This window comes from Morus notabilis, unplaced genomic scaffold (assembly GCF_000414095.1).
Source record: "Morus notabilis unplaced genomic scaffold, ASM41409v2 Scaffold139, whole genome shotgun sequence".
NCBI classification, from domain to species: domain Eukaryota; kingdom Viridiplantae; phylum Streptophyta; class Magnoliopsida; order Rosales; family Moraceae; genus Morus; species Morus notabilis.
The window spans coordinates 292,434-306,052 of NW_010361068.1; the positions used below are offsets into that span (position 1 = coordinate 292,434).

The 13,619-nt window shown below is 36.0% G+C and overlaps 1 protein-coding gene across 1 annotated transcript; it reads right to left on the minus strand.

The window, feature by feature from the left end:
* Positions 1–7,229: 7,229 nt before the first annotated feature.
* On the minus strand, positions 7,230–8,490 carry LOC21408059 (AT-hook motif nuclear-localized protein 15). Its single transcript, XM_010098307.2, has one exon. It carries the CDS (start codon positions 8,343–8,345, stop codon positions 7,416–7,418), a length of 930 nt encoding a protein of 309 aa, XP_010096609.1. The 5' UTR covers positions 8,346–8,490; the 3' UTR covers positions 7,230–7,415.
* Positions 8,491–13,619: the final 5,129 nt, after the last annotated feature.

Below are 13,619 nucleotides of genomic sequence, written 5' to 3' on the forward strand. Positions count from 1 at the left end.
AATGTTATAGTTTTTCCTTATCAATACGACATCATTATACATATTTCGAGTAAAACGTCATCATTTACTTAAAGTATGGTTTTTTTTTTTTTTTTTTTTGGGAATATTATACTAACAGTAGGTAGGATTTTAACTCCCACAGTAAATAAAAGCAGATATTTATGTCGCGTATAGTCCAAGGATTTCTTCTACGTACTAGCTCATTGGATTCCAAAGGTTCAATTATTCGAAGAACCAGAAACGATCCATTTGCTTCCAAATTCATGACTTGGCATGATTAACTTCCACAAAACCATTCGATTTTAGAGATGTCAACTTTCATATATAATTACGTATGGCACTTCAACATTTCACAACTCCCTTCTGAGTTAAATAATGATAAGTCAAAGTTTTGTCCCGCAACTGCTCTCAAGCTTCAACCAATATAAATATTATTATTATTTTTTTTTTATGGTTGGTAAAAGAAAACTTCAACCAATAGTTTGACAATCAGAAATTTCGTCCCAAAATGGAAGAATGTTCTCTCATTTAGTATGCATATTTTAATTACATCGAAATATCATTCACTTGTTCTTCTCTATTGTTTTAGTTAAAGTGACGTTTCAAAAAATCTTATGGTCAGCGAATGAAAGATCAAAGATCAGCCTAATGGTTATGAACCCACTAAAATGGATCACTCGATAACACTACAACTGGAAGGTCCATTATAATAGTCGATCAAATAATTACACAAATGTTTTTTTAATATAAAGTTAAAGTAAAAAAAAAAAAAATACTGAAAATCGGAAGTGGAAATTTGTTATAGCAAGAGTAATACGAAAAATTTGTTAACAGAATAATCGTTGTGGAAATAGCTTAGTACTAGAACCATATTCACTTTTATTATTGATGTCTGAAATTTAAATTTCGATCCTCTAAATTTTTTAAAACAAATATGACTAAATAGTAGAGTTCAAAGTTGCATACTCTTTTTTTCTTTTTTCTTTTTTTTTTTTTTGTGGGGTGAGTTGAAAAATACACAATTATTCTCTTTTAAAGAAAAATGATAATGCATTTACATTTTTTCTTTGTTTACTTTACCGTAAGGATGATACTACATTTTCTCTCTCCCTCTTTTCCTAAACCAAAATTCTGGAAAGCCGATGTTTTCATCCGCATCATAAGTTCTTGTGATGAAGAGGAGACTCTTTTGCACTTATTTTTTAAGTGTGTTCTGCCCAAACAAATTTGATTTACCTCTTGTTGGGGAATTCGTGTATATTCATTCTATTTGGTTAGTATTAATGGCGAGCTGTTTTCCGCTATTTTTTTATGGTTAATCTTGCCAGGGCAGAGGATAAAAGAGTGCATTTGCCGGAATTTAAACATAAAACCTCATGTTTTGATACCAGGTTAATTACCAATTCATTTTAAAGTTATTAGAAGGTGGACCAATAATAATTTTATATTCTAATATTAACACTTATTTTGAGACCTATTTGGGTGCCTAATTATTGTCGTCTTAAGATGAGTGGCAATTTGAGTTGCATACAACAACATGACTTGAACTCAATTCAAACTAATGACACGAAATTGACTCTAATTGACTCAATTTATTAAAACTGATTAAGTAATAGACATATTTCTTAAATGAATTTTTTAAACAGATTTTATTTGAATATAATGAAAAATATAAAATTGTGGCATATATTCATAAAGTAAAGTATAGATAAATAGATTAAACAAGTGCAAATTGTTTCCAGCAAAAAAAAAAAAAAAAAAAAAAAAAAAAAAAAAAAAAAAAAAGCCAAGAGCAAATTGCTTATACTAGTTGTGACGATACGGATCTTAGTAAATTTTTTACTAAACGAGTGACATGTAAGTAACTCAAAATCAATACAAAAATTTAAGTCGAGAGGAACACAATCCAAATTGTCACCCATGAGGCTTTAGTTAATCTCAAAGATCTTGGCTTCCTCTCCCCTAAAATAGATCAAATAAATGTAGATGCAAGGCTGGATGAGGCAAGATTTTTGTTCAGTGGGGGTTTAAATATTTTTTAAAATATTTTGTTGAGACAAATTGATTTTTTTTTTTCAATTTTAGAGGGGTTATATTTAATTTAACGTAAAATTATGTTGATTTGAGTAAAGGTAAAATTGATTTTTTCTCAATTTTTGTGGGGGCTAATTAAAGTATTTGAAGATTTGATCAAATTTTTCTTCAATTTTATAAGTTTCATCAAATTTTATGAACAAGTTATTTTTTTTATTGCACTCATAATGTTTATAATTAATTTTTAATTTTCTTTCTATTAATATAATTAATTCTTATTAATTAAATTCTTAAAATTAATAGGTTTTAATAAAATTTTGGCATTATAACGACATATTTTTCTTATTATCCAAAAATTCAAACATGCAAACAATAGTTTTTAAAAGATTTCGGCACACCATAACTGCAAGATGTGCCACCCAGAATAATTATTAAAACTTTTAATCTCAACCTAAATCAAATTATAATCTTAAAATTTCAACAATCTCAATATCAAATTTCAACAATCTCAAAATTCATAATCTAAAATTTAATCTATAATCCAAATTTCAAATTATATACTAATTCTAAAATCCATAAATCAAATTTTAAGATTTATAATCTATAATTATATACAATTCAAATAACAAAAAACTCATAAATTTTAAACTAACAAATACAATAATTCGGACCAAAAAAACTTACAAAATTCAAAGCCACTGAAACGGGACTATTTGGGACTATTTGGGAAATAATAGACTATTTAGGATGACATGTCGTTGCAAATAATGTTATTTTGGCGTTAAAAGTTCGCGCCATACGAGATCTGGTGTCAAGCTATTATTTGCGACGACATGTAACGTTTTGGCGACAATATTATTTTTTCAATTTTACGAAAATATTTACGACGACATGTCGCCGTAAATATTCACTTATTTGCGACGACAATTGTTGTCGCAAATAATTTCGTCGTAAATAGGCCAAATTGTAGTAGTGTGAAGGGTTTCTTGTGTGGGCTATTTGTTAAAATAACAAAAACATTAGCAAATATTTAAAAAAACAACAAATGTGAGTGGGGGCTAGAGATAACGCACTAGAGATGACGTGGTGGCTCCTTTAAGTTGTTGCTTCCAATCCATAGGTAGTTGGAGAATAGCCTTACTGGTTGTGTGTGTTTTCATCTGCGTTTTTTTTTTTTTTTTTAAATCACCTTTAAAATTTTGTGATTTTCTAATTTTGTCTAATTGAAATATCGTTTTTTGTGTGTTCACCCTCGCTCTACTATACACCTTTTAACTTTATTTGTATACTTCGAGAAAGAATTTTTGTGTATGTCCCATTGAAGTAAAATCCCGACTCTAGCACTACTAGTCATTGCAAAACGGTGGTTCTTCAGTTGCGGAAGCTCTTGGAAGAGTGAGCGGTGAAAGATATTCTTTGCGAGGCTAGGTCCTCTTTGAACCAATTCTACTCTTGGGATATTGCTGTGATATAATTTTCTGGCTTAAAAAAATAATAATAATAATACTAGTCACTAACCAATTATTAAATTGCCGGTTTTCATGGTCGGACTGCCATTTGGGACAATCATTTGGTAAGTTTTCAACCAAAATGATCTCACCAACTAACCAACTCCGATGGTAAGTTATTGATTGGACTAGCAATGAAAAAGATATTAAATACTATTAGAAGATGTTGTATCAATAAAATGTTTGTTGTCGCAGTAGGGACAATTCTGGTAGAAAAAGCCACCAATTTTCTATCCACATTGTTCGATAAGAATTACAACCATATTAACTCCTATATTTTTATAGTTGTTACACATGTATGTTAGAAATTGGAACCGGCCTTTTATGCCCAAATAAAGCGGGAAAAAAGAAGCCTGAAAAATAAAAGGTTTACGTTCCAATAACACGGTGTCTAATCCATATGATGGCTGGGCACGAGGGGGATAGACGAGGGACCTCTTGCTTGTTTGCGGAATAAAAATGGAGGGGCAATATTTTTTACGGGTCATAGTATGGAGGAACAAATGTTGCGTTTTAAAATTTACGGAGTACGTCTCGTTATAAAACCGGGGGACATCGTTATAAGGACCAAAGTTCAGGAAGTGCCCTCTTTCTTACCAGGTAGAAGAACACAAGCCAGTGGCCTTTCTGTCAATTCATTACCAAGCATGGGATAAAAACTCATGCACAGGCTGTATAGACATGCTAGACCGAGCATTACCTGCCTTCTTTTATTATAAGGAAATTATAGTTTGATGAAGGTTTTTCATTTAATGCAAAAGAAAATCTAATTAACAAAAAGAATTTTTTAAGTTCTATAGCCACTACTCAATAAGAGCTACAAAGACTATATTAACATACGACAACTTAAAAAGAGACGAAATTTCTTCGACTTATTCACCGTTGCGGCTAGATTAACAACAGCTAATAATAAAAAATAAAAAATAAAAAACAACAAAAAACAAAAAACAACAAAAAAAAACACACACACACACACACATGCTAAACTAAATTCAGGTTATGGAACCAACTAGGACTCATGTAATATTTGCCTATACTTTTTCTTCAAATAAAGAGTAAAATGACACCTTGTGCTTTAATATAGGCTCAAAATGAGTATATGCATAAGATAACAAAATTCAACAACACTATCAAATGCAAAACTTATTTATCAACAACAACAAAAAAAAGGAAATGCAAAACTACAATATTTTAGCAATTGATACGACAACGAAAAAGAACAAGTTCTCTCATTTGTGGACCATATTAGATTGATGATCACAACAAACCAAACTTGTATGCGAAATCGCAAATAAAATTCCATATAACATCATATTCTTATAGTGCAAAATCGTGTTTCTCAGAATCATTGAAGACATTACACAGTCCAGAAATTTTAAGTACTGCATAGTTTATAATTAGCCTGTGGTAGAGAGAGAACATGTAGGCATGAACAAATTTTTTGCACAAGCTTTTTGAGATGCAAAATAAAATTTATCCAAAGAGTCATTAAAAAAAAAAAAAAAAAAGGGTTACGAATATAGGCATGGACCATGGGAACTAGGCCAGAAGAAGTAAGCTAAAAATTGAATGTATCGTATCCTAATGGAGAATAAAAACATTGGTTGACAAAAATTATCACAAGGAAACATCAAGACATCAAGTACATAACCGCTACCAAGTTTCCTCCCCAATCAAAGACCACACTTTCTACATCAACTTAATTAATTGTATGCGCACTAGTCCTTTTTTGTTTGTATTAATTTTTTCAATGGTCAGCTTTTATTTTCTTTTTTCGGGTAAAGAAATTAACCTAGAAGGATATATATCATATATAAAAGACTTCTTCACACCTTCTAATAGGATAACTACTTGATAATATTAATATCTATATATGTACTTCCAGTAACGGCTTCCAAATTGGAAAATTCTATTTCTAACATTAACTCTGAAGCGAAAAGTCAAAATTCCATCACTGGTGGAAGCGGACAAAGTCATTTGCAATACCAAAAATAGACGTACGTCCATTGAAGATATATCCACAAAAAAAAAATATATATATATATATATATATATTTCCATTCAATTCTATACCTCCCATTTTCAGTACCTTTCACATACAGCTACGACTACAATTTACACCAATGGTTTCAAGACTCGCTTTTATTTCCCTCGTTAGTCAAAATTTAATACTCGTATCAAAATATATATAGTCTTCAATAACAAACTAAAGTTGTTTCCATTTTCACCGTGTCTTCAATCCGGCGGCCATACCAGGCCGGTAAATTATGTAACATTTGTTGTTTGTCAATGCTTACACCCTACGTGTGGTAGTATCATATGTTAAGATTTCATATTTGCTAAATTTATCAATTAAAATGGGATCAAATATTGCATACATAAAGAATAAGAAGCAAGTGTTGGTATGGGGAGTAACAAATTTATTTATTTCTAGGTAAACATTACGGTTATTACAATTGTTTGAGATTGATTCTAAGGGTGTGAAGACTTGTACAAATATTAAAAGCTTTTTTTTTCCTTATATATCATTTTCAGCTGTCTAATCCTCATTATAAACAAATCAACTTAAATGCCACATCTATTTGTTTAACTGCAAGTCAGTCCTAACAATTTGACCATGCAGTTATTGTTAAACATTAAATAGAACTAACTTATTTGCCTTATAAATTATGATCAAGTGATCCAAAATCTAACCATGTGCCCTATAACAATAAATAAACGGGACTAATAGCGTATTGGCATTGAACAATTGTCAACCCTACTAAAATCTCTAAGTCTTGTCGAACATGTAAACTAGGTCAAAAGGGCACTTAGATATAAAATACCTTGATAATGATATTTCATAAAAGAAAAAGAAAAAGAAAAAAAAGAAAAAAAGCCATGCTGATCAGTTTTTACCCTTAGAATCAAACTCAAAAAATTGTAATAACCATAAAGTTAATCTATAAATAAATAAATTTGTTACTCACGATACCATCACTTGCTTCTTATCTGAGCCCAATTTAATTGATAAATTTAGCGAAATCTTGATCTAAGATACTACCACATGTAGGGTGTGAATACTTAAAAGCTATATGCACACCGGGTATAGTGCCAGATAAGAGAAACATCACCTAAAGATAAGTTTTTCCAGATTACAAAAATTTGACATTGGATGACTAGCTAGCTAGGCAAATATTATGACCCCCTCGGGTCCCCTATATGGCCCCAAACCCTAAACCCTGCCAAGTTCAATGCAAACGAAACAACTTGCACTACTCACTAGCTGGTTTTGGAAAACTAAATAGAATTCTAACTTCTTTTTTTAATGGAAAAGGATATCCAGCGGGATAATAGAGAATATCAATATTCAATACAGTTTTTTAACCTTCTATTCTACCTTGCTTCAAGCAAAATCCTTTTGTTGAAACTTGAAAGGTATTAATATAGACAAAAATAAGGAAGAAAGATGGCATGAAATAAAAAGCGTGCTTACCATGGAGAGGAGAATTTCAAAAACCCCATAAGTAGCTGATCCAACTCCATTCTTCACCATATGAATAACTTCTTTGCCCTACAACGATGTAAACGATTTCTTTCCAACAAGTTGATAAGAGACAAAGAACAAAAGAAAAAGGCTCACACAAAGTTTTCAAACATGATAAACCTTTAAAAAAAAAGAAAAAAGAAAGAAAAAAAAAGGCCTAAATGATTAGAAACAACAAATTAAGAGAGCATTCACAAGAAATTGAAACGAGGAAGTCCTAACCTGGCTATTGCTTACAAATTAAAACCCAAAACATTTTTGCACAAAGACAAAAAGCCATCCAATACTGCTGCTACTACTACTACTAATCGTACATGTATGTCATATATCGAATTCTATAACTCCTCTCAATAAGACGGAGGTGGCCGCGGCGGTGGACCCCAAAACATGTCATGAGGCATATTCTGCCCATTATTCGGCATCAAATTCGGAGGCAAATTATACATTGGAGGAACCGGAGAACCTTGCTGTTGTTGTTGTTGCTGTGGTGGCTGCTGCTCGCTACTAATCGGAGTTCCTCCTGAATTATTCGCCCCGGATTGCTGCTGCTGCTGCACCGGCATCGACGGCGACCCTTCACCGCCGCCTTCCTCCTCGATAGGCAGCCGCTCGTAGGTGGCGTTAGTAAACGTGGCACCGATGACGATTACCGGCCCGGACGCGACGAGAGCACCGGCCACCGCGCCGCCAACGACCTGGCCCTGTCCGCCAGAGAGATAGACGGTGAGACCGGTGGCCCCCGGCGGCGAGGGGCTGGGCAGGAAGGCCCCGGAGAGGGAGAGGATCTCGAAGCGGCCGTGCAGCGTGAGGACTCCCCCGGGCGCCGCCGGCTGCCGGAGCGTGACGTTGGTGACAATGCCGCTCCCGCTAAGGACGGATACGCCCCTGTGCCGCCGCTGCGCGAACGCCGCGATGCTCTCCACGATGTCGCTCCCGCTGCTGATCTCCAGCACGTGGCTCCGAAGCGCGTTGGGGCTCTCCTTCGTTATCACTATCGGCGGCTTCGGCTTGTTCTTCGACCCCGGCGGCCTGCCACGCGGCCTCCTTCCGCCGCCGCTCCCGGATCCGCCGCCGCCGCTGCTTCCCGGGTCGATGCTCTCGTCGCCGTCGTGGGTGTTGTTGTCGTCGTCTCTGGGGCTGCTATTCGTCGGAGTTGTGTTGTTGTTGCTGTCGTTGTCTTCGTCAGTTGTTGAGTTTCTTAGTTGGAGAGAAGGAGGTGAGGAAATGGAGTCCACGCCTCTCATGGACACATTTCCGGCCCACCATCGATTCGCCATGGTTGTGCTAGCTTCTAGCTAGTAATCACTTCTTTACTTTTTCTTCTTGTTAGGTTAAGAAAGAAATACCCCAAATCGACGGAATAATAAGAGGGGAAGAAAACAAAACACCTTTTTTTTTTTGCTATGTCACCTGGTTTTTTTTTTTTTTTTCCTCTTTCTTGTTTCTCTCTCTTTTGAATTGGGGAGACAGATAATGACAAAAAAGAGCTAACTAGCTAATTAAAGAAGGTAGCTTGGATACACCAAACGAAGAAAATAATAGAGCTACTTTCTTTCTCTCCTTTTTATTTTTTTTTTATTTTTTTTATTTTTTTTACCCTTTTTTCTCACTTCTTCTTTCCTATTGAGATTCCAAATAAGGAGTAGCAGTCTTCCCCAAATCCACAAGAAACAATCCAAAGCCTTATCCTTCCCTTTTTTTTTTTATCTTTTTTTTTTTTTTCTAACTTGTTCTAGCTTTCTCAACCCAAACCCACCAAAGCCCCCATCTTTATTTGCATGATAGAATCACAAACCTCAACACAGACATATCACATACAGCGAAATCGTTTCTTCTCTCCGTATTACTTTGCATGAAAACCCTAATCCCAATCCTCAAAACTCATAGATCGATTCAGATCGGACAAACCCATTAAACCAAAAACTCAGAAATCTAACCTCCACCCACCTCCTCAAACACACACAAAAAAAGAAAAACCAACTTCTCTCTCTAACCTCGACTTATACAATATACGTGACCAGGCTGTTGGAACAAAGTACAGTCCTTGGCTATGCAAAATCGGCTAGTCAGTACGGCCAAAGCAGAAATAGGAACAGAGAGAGAGAAAGAAGCAGAGCAAGAACGAAGAGTTTCTCTGGGGCCTCTACTCTCCTGGCGCGTGATAAGGAAAAAGCCCCACTCTGTAATAAAGAATTAAATATATTTATTTACATATATTGTACAAGTACTGTATATCTATTTATAAATTTATCTGTGTACATATCTGGTATGTAATCTATCTATGTAAAAGAAAACCAGGAAAATTAAAAAAAAAAAAATTTAAAAAAGTGGTTTTGCAGAAACTGGTTTCGTCTTGTCTCCCTCTGGTAAACGGTTTCTGCCTTTTGGGTTGTACTACTTTCTATTACCAATGTACAAGTTCCGAGCACCAAGACCAAGTTGGGTTGAGCTTTTTATTCCCTACGCTCGTTCCCATTTCACCATTTAAAGTAAGTTACGAAATTACCCTTTTGTGAGGACGTGGTCACTTCTGATTGGAAGAGTGCAGTGAGAAAGATAGGGTGTGGTGCTGTGGGTGTGCTAATGTGCGCATGGAGAGTAGTTGGTCAGCGGTGACACGTCAATATGTGAAAGTCCCGACAAGGGGGAAGGTGGAACTGGGGATTTATCTAAAGCCAAGGTGTAAGATCTGGAGAGTGGTGAACAACATCACCGCCAAAAACCAAGCCACAACCCATGACAAGGCCAACACAAACCCTAAGCTGTACAAATACGGTATATATTATTATTATTAGGCATATTATATTATTGTGTTATGCTATTTTTCATCATTGGGTGTAGAAAGTTCATACTGTTTTGCCAATATTGTATTGTGACCTTTTTCTTCTTTGAAAAATGGTTTGGTATTTATTAACGAAGCCAAACCACTGTTTTGACAGTAGTAATGGTTTTTATGGCCCATTTGAGAGTATTTTAAACTCATAATTTTTTATTTTGATGTTTAAAATTTAAATTTTTTATAAGAGTTTTAAACTATAGTAGAATTATGATATTGTTTATTTTATCAATTTAAATTTAAAATTTAATTTTTGTTACAGTAAAAAGTTCTTAAAAATAATCACATTTAACTTTTTTATTACAATAAAAAGCTTTAATATAAAGTAACAATTCAACTTGAATTAAAAATTTGAATCAGCGAATTAAATGTACCTTATATGTTTGAATTTGAGTATAGGTTTAAGTTTGAAATTTAAGGCCTCATTCATTTCACCGATTCGAGTTTTCAGTTTTAGGTTTCTACAGTAAAAAGCTCTCAGAAAATGTCACATCTAACTTTTTCTGCTACAGTGAAAAGCTCTCAGAAAATGTCACATCTCAGCTCGAATTAAAAACTCGAATCTGCGACCATTCTCTATGATGTATGGAAAATGGGCTGAGCAACTTCTGAAGGTCCTATGGGCGTATAGAACGACCAGTCGAACTACAACAGGCAAAACACCATTCTCTATGATGTATGGAGTCGAGGCAGTGCTCCCTGTAGAAATTAAGACGGCGACGTTAAGAACGGTCGCCTACGAAGACAACACAAATGTCGAAATAATGAATGGAGAGCTCGATCTGTTAGAAGAAAGAAGGCTCAACTCTCAACTTTGACTCGCCGCCTACCAATAAAGAACAGCCCGATACTACAACAAGAAAGTCAGACGAAGAAGATTCGCCCTGGGAAACTTGATATTAAAAGGGCCACACAGAGCACTAAACCCAAAAATACTGGTCGTCTAGGCCCAACATGGGAAGTCCCCTACCGTATAAGAGAAATGCTACGCCCATGAACCTACATTTTGGAAAGCCTCACCGACAAGAGGATCCAACACCCATGGAATGCAGAGCAACTAAAACTGTACTACCAATAATGTATGATTTCTTACACATTTTAGTTGTATTTGGCATTTCAATAGAATAAATGAAAAACTTTCATGACAAGTGTTCAAAAAGACCACGAAGAGCTCGACCCCTTAATAACATGTCTGCCTAAAAATTAAGGTTTTCAGACTTACATAGGGGCACAAGGGGTCTACAAACCACAAAAAAAAAGAGTTAAGCGTCGATATCTCAAAGGAGAAGAGACGATAACTTGGCTGATTTCAAGGAATTTGCCAACCCTAAAGGGCATTTAAACATCTGGAACGTTGACCTCTCCAAGGAGAAGAGACGATTACTTAACATAATTTTTAGAAATTTGCTAAAGCGATAAACCCAAGAGGCATTTCAAACGCCGACATCTCTAAGGAGAAGAAGCAATCATTTGGTAGATTTAAGAAATCTACTAAAACACAAGCACTAAAGGGCACTAACGATAGAAGATCTGAAAATGAAGGTAGTAATGCGTTGTATATCAATAAAAAAAATATACAAGTTGGTGGGCTGAGAACCTATTGTCTCAACAAAAAAAATAATAATACAGGAAGAAGGCTCTCAATTCCCGCCATCACCAGCTGAGCTATCTCTACTGCCGGGCTGAGAAGAGCCGTCACTGTCTACGGAAGGAGGAGGATCATACATGAAACTCAAACCCTACTCAAAGTGGTGTCATTTGATCAGCTCTACTACTTGTTCCTCGGCGTATTGAAAATCCTTTGTTCGGATTTCAATAAGCTCCTTAGAAGCCATGAACTCTTCAACAATTTCCTCGCGCTTGGCGGCAAAGTCTTCCAAGTTCAGATAATTTTCAACTGCCACGAGCTCCGCCTCTTTCTTCCCCTTCTCGTCTTCTGCTTTCCCCTCGGCAAAGTATTTCTCCTTAGCCTCGGCCACTTGTTTCTCAGCTACCTCCACTCATTTTGTAGTCTCTTCGGCCTGAGCCTTTAATCGATTCAGTTCCTCTTAGAAACTCGCCAATTTGGCCACGGGCACATTATTTTCCTCGGTAACAATTGAGCACTCAGACTTCGTAGCGTCGAGGAGAGATGTGAGTTTGCCTCCAGGCTATCCATCTCGTTGCCACGTTCCTCAATCTTAACCAAATTTATAAGGTTGAGGACGGCAAGGACAAGACCCTGAAAATAGGTCAGAAGTTCTAAGGAATGATGAATATACAGTAGATTAAAATAAACGATCAACGCTCAAGTGGATCTGAAAGGATATCTGATTGCACTGACGGTCGACTAGAGATGACCTGGAGGTGGTGGCCCAATGCTTGTCAAAAAATGACTCATACAGGGCCTGAAAAACCAAGGAAAAGTGAGGAGAAAGATCTAGTATCGCCTCGACTTGGGCGTCGGAGATATCCTGGACCTGGAAGTTCGGGTCCATAACTTTCGCCTCGGGAAGCAGGAGGCGACCCTTAGGTGGAGAAGGAACCTAGGCAACATCAGGAATGGGAACCACCGACATCCAAGTCCCCCCCGGTCACCCACACTTCTTCCTGACATACCCTCTTCAGTGCAGATGCCTCCGACGTAGACCCAAAAGCGCCCTCAGAAGGCCTCTTCTTCTTCGGGGCCAAAGAGGAAGCGCCAGCACTGGCTTTCTCCTTCAACTTAGGTCAACTGCCCAAAAGGAGCTAAATGTTCAGAGAGGCCATTTCTGTAGATGAACAAAAGTTATAAAAAAAGGGCGACTTGGCATCATATCAAGAAGGAGGTCGAGACTAAAAGATTTGCCTTCTACGTTAAGGTGAAAAAACTCTTGAACAACTGGGAGGTTTGCAGGATCTGAAAGGGAAAGGAGCAGCCCTGTCTCCCTGAGGTTGGCCTGTTAGTCTCCGAATCGAATTCGGATGCGGAAGCGTGATGGTGGGAAGGGGGAAGAGGCGGATCGTGTATAACAAAAATTTTCATAAAACTTTTGAGATACTCTATAGAATATATTAATTTATGCATGAATAAATTAATCTCATTAATTCATTTATTAAAAACTCAATCAGGAAAAATACCTGGAAGCCGACTCGGATGATAACTTGAGTTCTTTGACCATGAATAGTCCTTGCTCTAATCTTTGTGTTTAGAAAACCAATGTCTTTCACGTCAATTCCTAGAATCCACGAAGACGTGTGTGTGGCACACATGAGACAAAACGGGTTACAATAAACACTCAAATTTTCACAAACACCATCGCATGCACGATGTGGAATTTTTGGAGAAAAATTTTTCCTTCTCTCTATTAGGGAATTTCGACCACCTCTAAAATTAGGGAAAAAATTAATTCTGAAAATTGTCTCAAAAATTGTCACAAAAAATTGTGTCCACAATTTTCTACTATTCTCTTATTTATAGAGTAGAGTCAAACTTCTAGAAGGAATCAAATCTCTATCTCCAATTTGAATTTCGAACCAAAATTCTCCTCTATCCCTTATCCCTTGTGGCTGGCCATGCTAGGGATTCCTATCCTTGTGTGTGGTGCCAATACTGGATAGGGAAGGAAGAGAAAATCATTATTTATCCTGTAGTCCAATTTTATTTCAAATTCAAATTCAAATTTTTAAGTCAAACTTAAATTAATTTGAATTTCTAAATTGAACAACTTATTAAATAAGTTTAAATTGATAAATC